Genomic DNA, 13,820 nt, shown 5'->3' with positions numbered 1-13,820 from the left:
CCTCGCTGCATCTAACGTCACCTGACAAACGCTGAGGATGAACTCGGGTTGTTGCCCACACCCATCTGGAATATGTCCTTTTTTGATGCCTACTGTGGGGTCTCTAACCTCAAAGTTGCTGGGATTCCAACAGAAAAGCCCAGAGAACCTTTTGGAAAGGTAAACTGAGTCATTAGCAACATCCAAAACTCTTTCTTTAGAAAACCAAGCCCTTGAGTGACAGGTCTTGGCCTGATGCTAAGAGGCAGATGGAGTCCCAGTTACATGGCAACCAGCACTAATGAAGCCATCCTTTCAACCCCTAGAATACATCCAGCCTCAGTCAGGGTCACTGTAACAATCGCTCCAGTAAGAGCAAGGCCACTCCTTCCCTTCTTGTCACAAAGGCCCTCCTGCTGTCTGTTTTCTGTAGCTAACAGTGAGGTGAAGAACAGGAGTCTAAACCTGGGCTTTGAGCAGAGATCAGTAGTAACACACTGCCCCAGGGGTGAGGCATGACCAGCTGGGGACAGGACACCCTGGCAGTACTGTCCCATGTCCAAGCCTCCCCAGACACCCACAGGTGAGTCAGTGTGATCATCCCAGGCTCCCAGACCTACCACACAGAGGACAAGCAGGGCAGGAAGCCAGTAGGTCCAGGGGGCCAAGCTCACAGAGAGCCACCTGGACTCAGAAGCTGGAGGTGGCATACACGCTACAAGTGAGAAGCAGAGCCAGGCAAAGTCAACAGCACCAAGAAACTAGCTAGCCACTGCCACCCTGGCCACCAGAAGAGACTGTACCCTGTGAGTGGCTGCTACATACCTACCATCCGAGAAGCCAAGGTCATGGAACCCCAGTCAGATGCCAATCCCCTTAACACCACACACAAGCCCCAGGTGTCCCCCACCTCAGCCCAGCAGGGACTTAAATGTGAGACACAGAACAGCTGTCCAACAGTCCGATGTGTTCAACTCAAAGGTCAGGGAAACTGCGCCAGCAAAATGGCTCAGTGACTGTGCGGTGGGCAAAGCCACTTGTCACCAAGCCTGAAACCTGAATCCATCTTCAGGACCCATGGAGTGGAAGCAGAGAACTGCTTCCTGTAAGATGTCCTCTAAGGGCTTACACATCTTCTCACACTAAACATATAAATATTTAGAGAAAACTTACCGACAGTCAGGTGCACCCACTGAGGCCCTGACCAGGCCCAGACCCAGGACCTAACAGCACACACCCCAGAACAAACTACACAGGACTGTTGGAATTTGGAAAGTTTTTGTTTTCTTTTTCCCACACATTTCCGGGTTTGGGGTGTTTTCCAAGACTCAGACACATTTGTTAACAAAGAGAAAAAAACTGGGGGAGCAGGGAGCCCATGGGCGGAGAAGTGACCCCAGCCATCCGCAGACACAGCCTCGCTCCCTCCCTTCCCTACACCTGCAGCTAGCCGATGCTACAGACCGCAGCTCTGGTACCTCGATTATTTGTTTTTAATATATATCTGCATTTGCCTTTCCCCTCCCCCCGCCCCCCACCCCGCTCCTCCAGCGGCTTCCCAGAAATGCACGTTGCCCGGCAGCGACAGCGACACACACAACAGGCCTTGGCCAGGCCCAAGCCCTATGCCTGGGTGACTTCAGGCAGGAGCTTCTCCTTTTGAGGGGACTTGGGGCACTAGGAGAATGAACCCCACTGCCCGGACCCAGCCACCCAAGTTGGGCCGCTCTGGCCCCACCCTCCCACCCTCCTCCCAGCGTCTCTGGAAACCCAATGGGAGGAAAGCAGAGAAAACTAAAGATTTAAAAAAAAAAAAAGAAAGAAAGAAAGAAAGGAAAAAGAAAAGAAAGAAAAAAAAGGATTTTAAAAAAGAAAAAGAAAGAAGGAGAGGGTGAGAAGGAGGGTAGGGACAAGAAACACAGCAAGCCTGAACCAGGACAGAAGGGCTGGGAAGGAGAAGGAAGGCCAGAGGAACAGGGAGAAAGGAAAAAATCCGAGAGAAATAAACAAACGGCGCAGTGGACACTTTACAAAAACCCAGCCTTCCTTCCCGCCCAGCCCCACCAAAATAAAACTACCCCCCTTAAAAAAATAAATCAACCCAGGGCTGTGAGCACGTGCCCTGCCTTGATGGCGCAGAGCTGAGAAGGACAGCCAGCCCCAGAGCTGAAGTGCGGCGCCGCGGGCAGCGGGAGGGAAGGGGATGAGCACACAGTTATATTCCTTTTCTTTTTTGCGTTTCCTCTTCGTGGGAGAAGCCTGAGGCAGCCAGGGAGAGGGTCTCCAGGTCCCCCTGCAGGGAGAGGGCCGCACCCTCCTCCCGGGCCCTCCCGGGAAGAGCAGTTGGCAGTGGGGCGCGGTGCCTGGACTGGGTGCTCAGACGTAATACTCCTTGTCTTTGTTCTTCTTGGCCTTGCTGGGCGTCTTGGGGGCAGCAGGGGCCTTCTCTTTCACCACCGCCCCATTGCTCTGGGCCGAGTTACTGATGTAATTCCGACTCTGGTCCACTTGGTAGGAGCCCTCGTCCCGGTTGCGGTACTTGTACATGGCATAGAGAAGGATGAGGATGCAGAGCGCCGCCGCCGCCACGATGCCCACCACCATGCCCGTGGTGCTGCTGGATTCGCGGATCACCTCCACCGCGCCCGGGGGGCCGCGTTCTCCCGGCCCCGTAGGGTTGGCTGTGGGCAAACGGGGGAAACCGGGGGCTGAGGTCACGCCAGGGCGCAGGGGAGGCGGTCGCCGCGGCTCGAAGGCCGTGGGGACCCCGGGCCCCAGGGGTGGGTTCTCCAGCAGTGGCTGCAGCGGGTCTCGGTGGTTCATTTTGCCCGCAGGCAGGTTGGGGGCTGGGGCGGAGGGCGCAAGTAGCACCCCGGGGGCGCCCGTGGCCCCATCTGTCCTGAGGTTGGGTCGGGGCACAGGCTTGCGGGGCGACAGGAGGGTGGTGCGGTCCGTGACCAAGGGGAAAGTGGTGTAAAAGTCCTCGTCGTCCGTGGGGGGGAGACTGGAGTCAAAGACCTCCCCAGAGGCGAAGCCCGAGGCCTCCACGGGCTCCTCGCAGTCGCTGTCGTCGCGCTCAGCCTGGCACGGGCCCCCCGAGGACGGGCGGCGCGCGGCGGGCGGGGGCAGGGTGTCTTGAGTGGCACCCACGCCCGTGAGAAAAGGGTAGAAGGTGGGGGGCGGGGGCACGAAGGGGGACCGGGTGGCCACGGGAGGGGGGTCTAAGGAGTCCTCCGTGATAATGGGCAATATTAACTCTCCTCCTAGAAGAAGAAAGAGAAGAGAGAAGACAGGGCGTCAGCGAGGGCCGGGGCGCGGGCGGCCGGCACAGAGAGAGAAACAACAGCCTCACACCCAAATCGGTTCAATCGGCTTTGGCGGAGACTAGCGCGGGCCGGGCCCGCCCGCCAGCCGGCCAGCGCCTGCGCTTTAAGCGGGCTGCGGCTCGGATGCCCTGGGCACCCCACGCGCGGGCTCTGTGACTCTGGGTTTTTGGTCTTTTTGTTTCGTCTTAAGAAACCAAACGGAACAGAAAGGAAAGGAAAATTGAAAAGAAACGTAATTTTTTTTTCTACTGGTTTAAGGCTTTAAAAACATACAACAGCAGCATTTAAACAAACCTAACAACAATATCTTTTAGGGTTTTTTCTATATATTTCTTTTTGCTTTTTTTTGCTTTTGTTTTTAAAAAAGAAGATAGCATACCACGGAATTCAGGCAACTTACATCAACAAATAGGCCGTGTGATTTTAGCATGAAGAAAAAAATTACAAACAGAGCTGTGTAAGCGGGTTCTCCCGAAAAAAAATAAGAAAAAACAACTTTTCCGTACAACGTTTTCTGTCTATCTGTTTGGCATCTCCCTCCCTGATTTACTCCCTGGACAGCCTGCTTCCTCCAGAAAACTCGCTCTCCTCCCTCTCTCGAGCCCTCTTCCCCCTCACTAAACACAAGGCTGAAACTCACACAGTGCAGGCTAGGGCAGGGGAAGTGTCATCGTGGGAAAAGGAAGGGTCAGTAGAGGGGGCATGGCAAGGAGGGAAGGTGGCAGGCCTATGTGGGTGTGAGTTCTTGGGGAGGGGGCTGGCCATGGGCAGGGCCTTGGAGCTAATTTCCGTGGGCCATAGGAGAGGAGACTTTGAACAGGAATGCAGTGTGGGACAGTAGGCAGGGAGGATCAGGCACAATGAAGCTGGGGGTTGTTCCATTGGGCTCTGGGAGGATCAGGCACAATGAAGCTGGGGGTTGTTCCATTGGGCTCTGGGAGGATCAGGCACAATGAAGCTGGGGGTTGTTCCATTGGGCTCTGGGAGGTGGTGAGTTCAGAAGAAACATGGAGGTGGGGAGGACTGGGAGTGGGGGGGGGCATCACGACGTCTGAGCTAAACCTAACACTCCACTTTCTTCACCCTCCACCTCTGACCCCCACTGACTTCCCCCCACCCCCTCCCCAGAACCCCCATGGACCGCCAGAACCTGGCCAGGTTATGACTGCCTCTGGCCCTCTTATTATTGTTAAAACAATAATGAAACAACGGAAAGAAGAAGAAAGCAAAAAAATAAAAGAAAATACATACACAGCCATCTGGGAGGGGCAAGCTGGCTAAAATAGGGCCCAGGGTAACTAGTGGGGAAGGTCTGGTGCTGGGGTGTGGGTAAGTCTTCCCTTTAAGTCTGAAAACTCGAGTACCCTGGACAGAAACTGCAATTCCCATCAGCTCCCCACAGGTGGGAACTATAGCTTCCACTAGCCCTTTAGGGGCATAAACTACAACTCCCATCCTTCTCTGGGTCAATAACTACAACTCCCATCAGCCTCCTGCACCTCTTCACTAACCAAAGTGCTGCAAGCTTCTGACCTCTGGTAGACAGAAGAAGCTGGGTCAGCGCTAGGCTGGAAGGAGGGCTCAAACTCTGGCTTTGAAGATTGCCTCTGGGCTTCTCGGGAATGGAGTTGAAGATTTCCTCTCTGGCTTTACCTCTGGCTCAACCTACACCCCATCCCTACCTGAGCACTTCACTTGGTGTCTTGCACCCACAATCCTCCACCCTCTGAGGTAATCATCCCAGGGCTTCCACTAGCAGATCCTGCGGCCAGGCCAAGCCTCACGTCCAGAGATGTCTCTGCTCTGCCTACCCCAGCCTTCAGGCCGGCTCCACTTCTCATTCCCTCTGCTGGCCCTTCCCTCCAGCAGCCCCATCAATCTCACAGAGGCCACAGCCAAACCGTGTCACCTAAGCAGAATGCTTGCCCAGCTTCCCAAGCTGCACTTCCCATCAGGCTCCTCGCAGCTCGAAGTTCAAAGCTCCAGAGCTCCTAGGTCTCCACAGACTTAGCCATAATGAAATGTGGAACCAGGAGAATGCTGCGAGCAGCCGGACTGTCCAGCTCCGCTGATGGAAGCCAGGACCTCATGCATGCCAGTAAAGGACTCTGGCTCTACCACTAAGTCACCCCAGCCCTCAACCCCAGCTTCTAGTGAATGGGGACACCGAGGCCTGAAGAGAGTGGAGCCTCCAAGTAAGGAGGATGAACAAATTAGCCGGTCCCTTCTGTGACTTCCGGGGCCAGGAAGGGGACCAAAAAAGCCTGGACCATCACTCCCACACCTCCAAGGGCTGGCAAGGTTGCTCACCTGAGAACCCAGCCCAAAGGCTACGTGAGCGTCAACTGAATTCCTGTGTAACTATAGACAAGTCCCACCCCCACTGGGCCCCAGTCCTCATCTAGAAAGCTAGAATATTGCCATGCATGGTGACACGTGCTTGTGATTCCGGCACTCTGGAGGTGGAGGTAGGAATATCGGGAGTTCAAGGTCATCTTCAAGACCATGGCAAGTTCTGGGCAGCCAGGTCCAGGAAAAGCCTAGCAATGCATCATTCCTGTCCACTGGTCTGGTTCCTACCTCTATCAGCTCTGCCTTCTACCTTTTCCATCGTAGTCTGAGCCACTAGGGGTTGGGGGAATTCCGGGTCAAAACTAACCCTGACCCGGCTTATGAACCTCAACCAGCTGGCCATCACTGGAGACCCAGTGAAATGTCAGTCATGTGCGAGGGACATGTCCTTCCCTAAAGCACTGATCATCAGACCGATCAAGGCCTGGCCCGATGGGTCCTTGCAATTTATGCGGGAACTTAGTGCAACCCTCCATTCCCTTGTTCCTCCCATTCCCAGCATCTGCATCCCTGCACAAGGGCAAATTCAGCGCACAGGAAAGCTCCTGGCCCTTCAAGTAGTGACATCATGGGCCTGATCACAGCAGGTTCTCCCTATGTGACTCCTCAGCTCATCCAGGCCCTCTCTGCTCACACTACCTGCTGTCTCCCGACCTTTGCCTCCTATTAGAACAGGCTTCCCTATGGATAGCTCACACATGCTCAGAATCCAGCCCGTGCCTCGTCTTCCAGGCTGACTCCTAGACGGCCACTGCTCCTGGAGGCTCAGGTTTGACTTCTGCCAGGGAAGGCCCAAAGGCCTGGGTCCCATCTGTCAATCTCACTAGCAGCCAGGAGCAGGCCTGGCACGGAGCTGAGGTCTTTCTGCTCTTCGAGGGGAAGTGAATGACCAGTCCCTTGGCAGTCCCTCTGAGATGAACCGGGTATGTGGGAAGCAGGGAGTGCCTTTTACATGCTGAGACGAGCTTTACACACAACCTCCTGCTCCGCCATCTTGGGCAACAGGCACAGCTGAGAGCTAGGCATGCTGCTGCTTCCTCCCTGCCCTCAGCTTGGTTTCCTCCCCCAAGCCTGGCCTTCCACCTTTCCCATCTGAGACTGAGTTACCTTAGGAACTGCAGGGTCAAACCTTTCCCTACATGGCTTCTGATCCCAACCGGACTGGCCATTGCTAGGGACACAGGGAAGGGTCATTACTCCTCCCTAGAAGGCAGCTCATTAGAATGGCCAGGACACAGATCTTGGCTCTTTACCAACCTGTCGCCTCCTGCTGGATGAGGGCCTGGACCACACATCTCCTGCCCAGCCTGTGGCACTCCCACAACCACTTACGCCCAACTCACTAGTCCTTGGGACACACAGGCTTTCTAGATCTCCCTCCTCCAGGCCCCACGGCCTCCCCTGGCTTAGTCTCCGTTCCCTTGGGACTCTCCCAGCTTTTCTCTCCCCGTGGTTTGTGGCCGTATCTCCCATGATTCTACCAGTGCTCCTAGCACAGCAGCGTCTTTCTCAGACACGACTTCCCCTGTGTGCACGGTACCGTCACACAAACCTTCTCCAAAGTGACAGGCCACAGAGACCCTCACACGGCTTTCCAACATCGCCCTCACGAAACCTGACCAGATTATGAGGCACTGGAGTCAATGTATGGGTTTCCCTGGGGCACTGGTCCCAGAGAGATCAAGAAAGCTCACCCTGGGGAGGAATCAAGGTCTGAGCGAGGGAGGATGCCTCAGAGGCTTCTCACCGGGACGGTCCCACTGCTGGCCCTCCACTGAGCTTTTGAGCAAAAGCAACACTCGGGGTGACTCATGATGCTGTGATCATCCCTGCATCACTGGGAGACCAACAGAAGACTGTGGCCCCTGAAGCCTCAGACTGACGTGGACGGCAGGCAGCCTCTCTCACTTCTGGCAGCTGCAGTAGTGCATGCTTATCAGAGGTGCAACCCACTGGCCCTCTGCTCTTCTTATCCCAAGGAAATGGAATTTCGAAGCGCATTGAGCCCACTTGCTAGAGAATTCCGTTCTGATGGGACGCCAGCAGCCATTCCCAAGCAGCTCTTCTGTCTCAATGCTCCCCTTTACAGGCTCTTACACAAAGTAAGCCGAGGCCTTTCAGCCTTCAAGACACAGGAGCCTGAATGAGAACTCTACCCATAAAGCTCTGTGCAGTGGCTCATACCTGTTAATTCCATTACTCGGGAGGCTGAGGCAGGAGGATCACCATGAGTCCATAAGTTTGAGGCCAGCCTGGGCTACAATGTGGAATATTGTCTAAAAAAAAATCTACCTATGAACCCCAATTTCTATCCAATCAAGATATGTCTACCCCCACAGAAGAATCTGGATCTGAGAATCAGGATGCCCCAGGCTAAGTCTTCTGGTGACTGAGACCCCATCTACCAGTGCTGAGGGCCCTTCCCAAGCCATGAGGGGCAAGGTCAGCATTTCAGTGGATTAGGAGAAAAGGCAGCCCCCCCCCACATACACATAGACACAGCTCTGTAGGTCCGTATCTTGGCAAGTCACATGGCCACTCTCCTCTGGGCAGACACAGCCCACATCAAGGCCCAGGATACACTGCCAAACAAGCAGAGCACTGGCTAGATTCCATCCCTACTCACCTGTTTAGCAGAGAAGTATGCCTGGGCTGTAGCCTGAAGGATGATATCCCTCTGCACCTGCAACGCCAGCATGGCAAGGGCGGGGCCAGAGTGGCTTCAGGGTCAACGGGAGGGTATGTGCACATGTATGCGAACACACACTCTCAGATGCATACCTCCTACGAAGATGCGTGTGCGTTTCTACATCCACGAGCATAAACTCCTAAGCACATCAACCTTCATGGATCGGAGACACCTGTGTGTGTGTCAGTGCGTGTGAGCAGACGTGTCCATGTGAATGGATCTCTATGTCTGCTGCCTGCAAGCCTGAGGCATGGGTTTTGTGTACACGCCATGTGGATGTGTCTCTCAGAATATGCAAGCAAAACGCCGTGGCTCTGAGCACAAGCAGTTTACTACCCCATAAAATAAATATATTCCTTCTGAACCTTGACATCTAGACTACATTTCCCAGCATCCCTAACTACTGAGAATGGCCCAATTGCTAAGTATTAGTTCTTTGTCCCTAACAGTCTTTGGTGTTCCATCCTCCACACTAGGTGCCACAGATGGAGGGAATGTGGGTTCCTGCTGTGCCTTCTGGGCCGAGCCCAGGGAGGGTAGTCCTGCGTGAGAAAGTTCTCTTGCATTAACCACTAAGGTTCAGGGCTTATCTATTATAGGGACAAATATTACCTGGTAGACAGACTTTGGCCCCCGAAATGAATGTCATGGTAACAAAATGCCATGGCATTCAAGTGACAATTCAGGGAAAGGATAGGAGGCAGGAAAGATAAAAATCCGCATGCCACTGTGGCAGATTTGGTACAAACAATCCTGTACCAACTTGCCAGGCTGAGGTGCTAAGGGAAAGTATGAGGGCAGGGCCCAGGATTGCCAGCTCTAATGTTCCTCTTCTGGCAACATGGTACCACATCAACTTAAACAAGAATTGGCTATCCTGCAGGCTTGGAGGGAAGGAAGATGCCAATCTCGACATGTGACTCCTGCAGAGGTCAGAAGAACCATTGCTCCCAATCCCACACAGGAGTAAAGACGGAAAGGGGCTCAGGGGCCGATGAGAGAGACCTTCTCAAGGAGTGAGGGTCTTTTCTACCCAGTGTAGGAGTGGTCGCCCCACCTACCATTTAAAGTGTCCTCAAGACAGTCATGGCACTATGACGAAGGTAGGAGCAGAGAAACAAGAGAAGACATGGGGGTGGATAGAGATTAGGGCTGTGGTGTGGCTGCCGTGACTAAGCCTCGAAGCCACCAGAGATGCGCAAACTAGTGTGGGATGTCTGCACTTACACACAGCCAAGGAGAACATCTCTCCCCAAACCCGTGAAAGGCCATGGAGGATAAGGATGGGGACATTCTGCCTGGCAGAGCAGCAGCCGAAAGCCTGCTGGCCCAGCAAAGCATGGGTTTCCTCTCCTGTGCTAAGGCATGTGTGCTGTGTGCATGAATACGACCCTGACACCACCATGTGCTGCCCAGCTTTCATTGGTCTTACCTCCTTTTGGAGGTGGCAGTGGGCAAGGTCCATACTCCAAGTTGACCTTGAATTTACAATCCTGTTGCCTCCACTCCCCAAGTGCTAAAACTACAGGTGCTCCCCATGACACCCAACCTCTTTTCTTTTGTGAATGAGCTTGTGTTGTAGGGGCTACCTCTGCAGAACCATTGTACTTTAGGGGTGTGTTGGAAGAAGTGAGATAAATATTCACTTCAGTTCATAGTCTAGAGACCAGAGGAGGCAGGTCTGGGTGGGTCAGAGAAAGCCACCATCCCCTACAAACAACCTCTTGGCATAAGACTTTTGTCATTCTTGGAGTGACATGAAATAGATTCTTGAGACATGAAATAGATTCTTGGTGACCAGACAGGCTAGATTTAGGCGAAACATTCTCTAGCTGGTCCTCAAACTTGTATGTGTTTCTACATAGGAGCACAATAAGGTGGTGGCTTCTGGGCCATCTCGGAAGCTCAGCGGTGGCTCTAGGACTGAGCTACAGGTTTGGAACACAATGTGGACAGGAAGAGCCTCTCCCGGGCCCAGCCCATGGAAACCTCCCGCTTCTAACCCCTTACTCATTCCTGCACCTTGAGAAGCCATGAGTTAAAGATGACACAGACACAAGATGGAAGGAGATGGGGCCCTGAGTCATTACTAGAACAGCTCCCATCAGTCAGAAGCATTGTTCATAACTCACGGGAAAAAGACTGCAGGTCTCTGTTAAACCTCAGAGGTTGTGGCGTGTCCATTATACCAACTAGTGCCACTCTGGAAGCTCCTGGGAATCCGGACACGTGCTTCTGTGTGCCTGTGGGATGAGGCCTGCATATGCTTCTGAGGGTCTCGTTCCTGGGTGGGTGGCACTAAGGAGGAGTGTGTGTAGGGTAAAGGCATGGCACTGGTGTTCTTCTGGCACATGTGAACCTGTACACATAGAAAAGTCTGTTTCCACTCTCCTAGGCACATGCCCCTAAGCGCATGTGCATGTCTACAAAACTGGGTGACCCTGGGCATGTAGGTGTGTCCTTGTGCGTCTGGATGGCTGTGTACACACCCCTGGGAAGGAACACACAGCAGACACTGAGTCTGAGTGTGCAGATGCCATACAGGTCTGCAAATAAGCGTGTGCTCATCTGTGTGCCGCTATATGTGCACCACTGAGCAGATACACCTGTGTCTGTGAGCATTTGTGTGGGCCATTTCAGGCCTGTGTGTGGGTGGGTGCATGTGTGTGTGTGTGTGTGTGTGTGTGCCTTTTTGGGGGTCTGAGTGAATATGGACATACTTGTGTATGTCCAACATGTGTGTCTCTGTGGAGAATATATACACGTGTACATATCTGTGAGACTGAGTGTGTGTGTACATATGCCTCACAGAGTCTCAGTCTAAATGTGTGTGTGTGCATGTATGGATATGCTTCTCAAGGTCCCCTCTCTTGAGGACAGTGTGGGGGTGCAGGTCTATGAGGATGAACAAATTGTACATACGCAGGAAAGATTTCTGGGATCTGAGTACTGGCGCCCCCTCTGACAACACAAACCCGTGCTCTTTTGGTCTTAGTACATATTCACACCTTGGTGTGTAGAGGCCCCTTCTGCGGGGACAAACTTGTAGGTCTATGAGTACCTCCCTCCACGGGTGGACAGAAATGTGACACCTGTGCACACAGACATGAGGGGCACTTCTGTGGAAGAAGACGTGTGTGCATGCTTCCATGAGAGCGTTCCATGCCTAAACACGAATGCTGTGTCTGTGGTTAGGAAATATGTGAACATCTGGGAGTCCGATCGTGTATGTGAAACTGTGGTCTGCACACATAAGTGAGCGAGTGTTACACGGGTGGCTCAGTCCACAGATAAATGCCTTTGTGAGCTAAGAATGGACGTCCAGCCATGAGTTCAAGGACATGTCACAAGGCGTGTACTCTGAGAGTCAGGTGAGTGTGCATGCCCCAAGTGCATGATGTCTGAGATTTGCTGCCTCAGAGCATGTCTTATGCATGGACAGATGTGAGCATGTGAAAGCTGCCTCTGTGGGTCTCAGCGTGTGTTTCCACATAGCCCTGAGTGTGGATGCCTTCGTGCAGCTGCGCGCGTGCAAGTGTGACTCTCTGGGGCTGAGCAGGCCAGCAGCTGGGAGGCATCTCTGGGTGTTCGGGAAGCTCTACACATACACGTGAGACACTCAGTGCCTCTGGTACACAGCATGCTTCATGGGACTGTGTACACTACACAGCTTTGTGTTTCTCTGGACTTCTCAGGGCTGTACCTGGGTGTCAGGGCATCTATCTGGGCACGCACATGACTCTTTGGATCTAAGCATCTATGTGCCTCTGTTGATCTGGGTGTAAATGGTTTGCACTTTACATGGTGTGTGTGTGTGTGTGTAGCAATATGTGATCTTCCAGTACATGTGTGTGATTATGTATATATGAGTGTACGTGTGTGCTCCCCTGGTCAGAGCACATGTGTGTGCATATGGATTTATGCCTCTGTGGATATAAGTCTTTGTGTTCTTCCTGTTTCAGGAGTACAAAGTCCACAGTCCTGCAGGGGCCAGGCTGGAAATATAATGTATAGGCCAGGACATCTGGGCCAGCAAGCGTGGTATGCCATATTACCAACTGTGGGTGTGTGTCCTTTCTTAAAGGAACTCCCGCTAGGGAAAATTCTAACAATACTCGGTGTGACTGACCCTCCAGCCTTGAGAGAAAGAATGCACTAGATGACAGGCTCACTAGGCAGGGAGAGAACAGGACTCGGAGTCTGTGGAGGGGCTGAGTGAAGGGAAGGGATGGGAGGTGGACAGGCCAAACAGGGATGGTCCCACGGTCCACACGCCCATCCAGGGATGAAGATCTGGAAGCGGGGAGGGGAGACACCCTAGGGTCAGGCTCTGGCAGCCTGTCACTAGCCAAGCCCCTGGTGCTGTACAGAAGCTTCCTTATCCTGGAGCCCCAAAGTGGACTCTGATTGGAGAGGCCAGGATGAGAGGTGGGGGAACATGGTCCAGGCCAGCCAGGGCACCCCGAAGTCATCTTGGTCCCTGCCTGGCTTCCCATGGGGAGATGAGGACAGTGGGCATTCCAAAGCTATGGAATATTATGATGTAGGTGAGTGCCCTGGGCACTCCGAGGACCACTCAGCGCTGCTGCCATCGGGGCTTATTTTCAAAGCTGGGCCACACACCAGCCCTCCCCACTCCCAGTCTCCAGTCCTTCTTCACCTCCATTACCTTCCCCTCACACGGTGGCTCTTTTTACAGAAGAATGGTACGCGGTCAGTGATTTCTGGGAGCCCTGACTTGGGGCAGATGACCCTTCAGGACCACCATACCCTCTTATTCTAACAGAGCCTGAAATAGCTCAGGACAACAGAGAGCAGAGCACACTGTAGGTCATGCCCAAGCTCCTAGATAGACTCTGGGCTGGGGCATTAGACCCTCTGGGTATGGCCCCAGCCAGCAGTGTGTGTGTGTGTGTGTGTGTGTGTGTGTGTGTGTGTGTGTGTGTGTGTTGAGGTAGAGCAGAAATCTATCATCACAGAGCTTGTGTCCCAGAAGGAAAGGTGAGGCTGCACCCCTTCTCCATGGCATTCCCTACCCAGAATTCTCACAGGTCATTCCTTGTAGCCATTTATGGCAAAGCCGGCTGTAGGAATCCCCAGTCACTGTCCATGGCTTTGATGGGTTAGACAGTGCTGGGCGGTGCTGTGGACAGGCCTCATGCCCAAGGGTCTGCAGTGTAGAGGAGAAGGGGTGGCTCCCAGCAGAGGGGCCTCCTGCAGAGGAGAGTCTGCTCCCAGAAGCACAGGCCCTGAGCTGTGGACAGAGAGGCTTTCCTGCCCAGAAGCTGGCACTTCCCACAAGTGCCCCTGGTGCAGGACCACAGAACAGCCCCACTCAGCTCTGGACTACTGGGGACGAGAGAGATACAGGGAAGGGCATCAGCCTGTGGGTATGGAGGTCTCCACTCCTGCTCTGTGACCAGGACCCAAAGGCTCCACTGTCTATGACTGTTCCCTATCTACCCACACTCTAA

General features: G+C 53.6%; 1 protein-coding gene across 21 annotated transcripts in view; it reads right to left on the bottom strand.

Annotated features, from left to right (window-relative positions):
- Positions 1-1,818: 1,818 nt before the first annotated feature.
- Positions 1,819-13,820, bottom strand: part of Nrxn2 (neurexin 2) — a 114,839-nt gene continuing 102,837 nt past the window's right edge. For 14 of the 21 annotated variants that reach the window (XM_013347854.2, XM_013347862.2, XM_013347855.2 and 11 more), the window contains one exon: positions 1,819-3,242. In XM_013347854.2, the coding sequence (XP_013203308.1) occupies positions 2,356-3,242 (887 nt within the window). In that variant the 3' untranslated portion in view covers positions 1,819-2,355. The remainder of the gene's footprint in view (positions 3,243-13,820) is intronic. The other 7 variants (XM_013347865.2, XM_013347866.2, XM_013347867.2 and 4 more) reach the window with 1 other exon arrangement.

Source organism: Microtus ochrogaster, chromosome 8 (assembly GCF_000317375.1).
Source record: "Microtus ochrogaster isolate Prairie Vole_2 chromosome 8, MicOch1.0, whole genome shotgun sequence".
Lineage (NCBI taxonomy): Eukaryota > Metazoa > Chordata > Mammalia > Rodentia > Cricetidae > Microtus > Microtus ochrogaster.
Note: the sequence above shows the minus strand (reverse complement) of the source record. Positions and strands in the feature narration are given on the sequence as shown.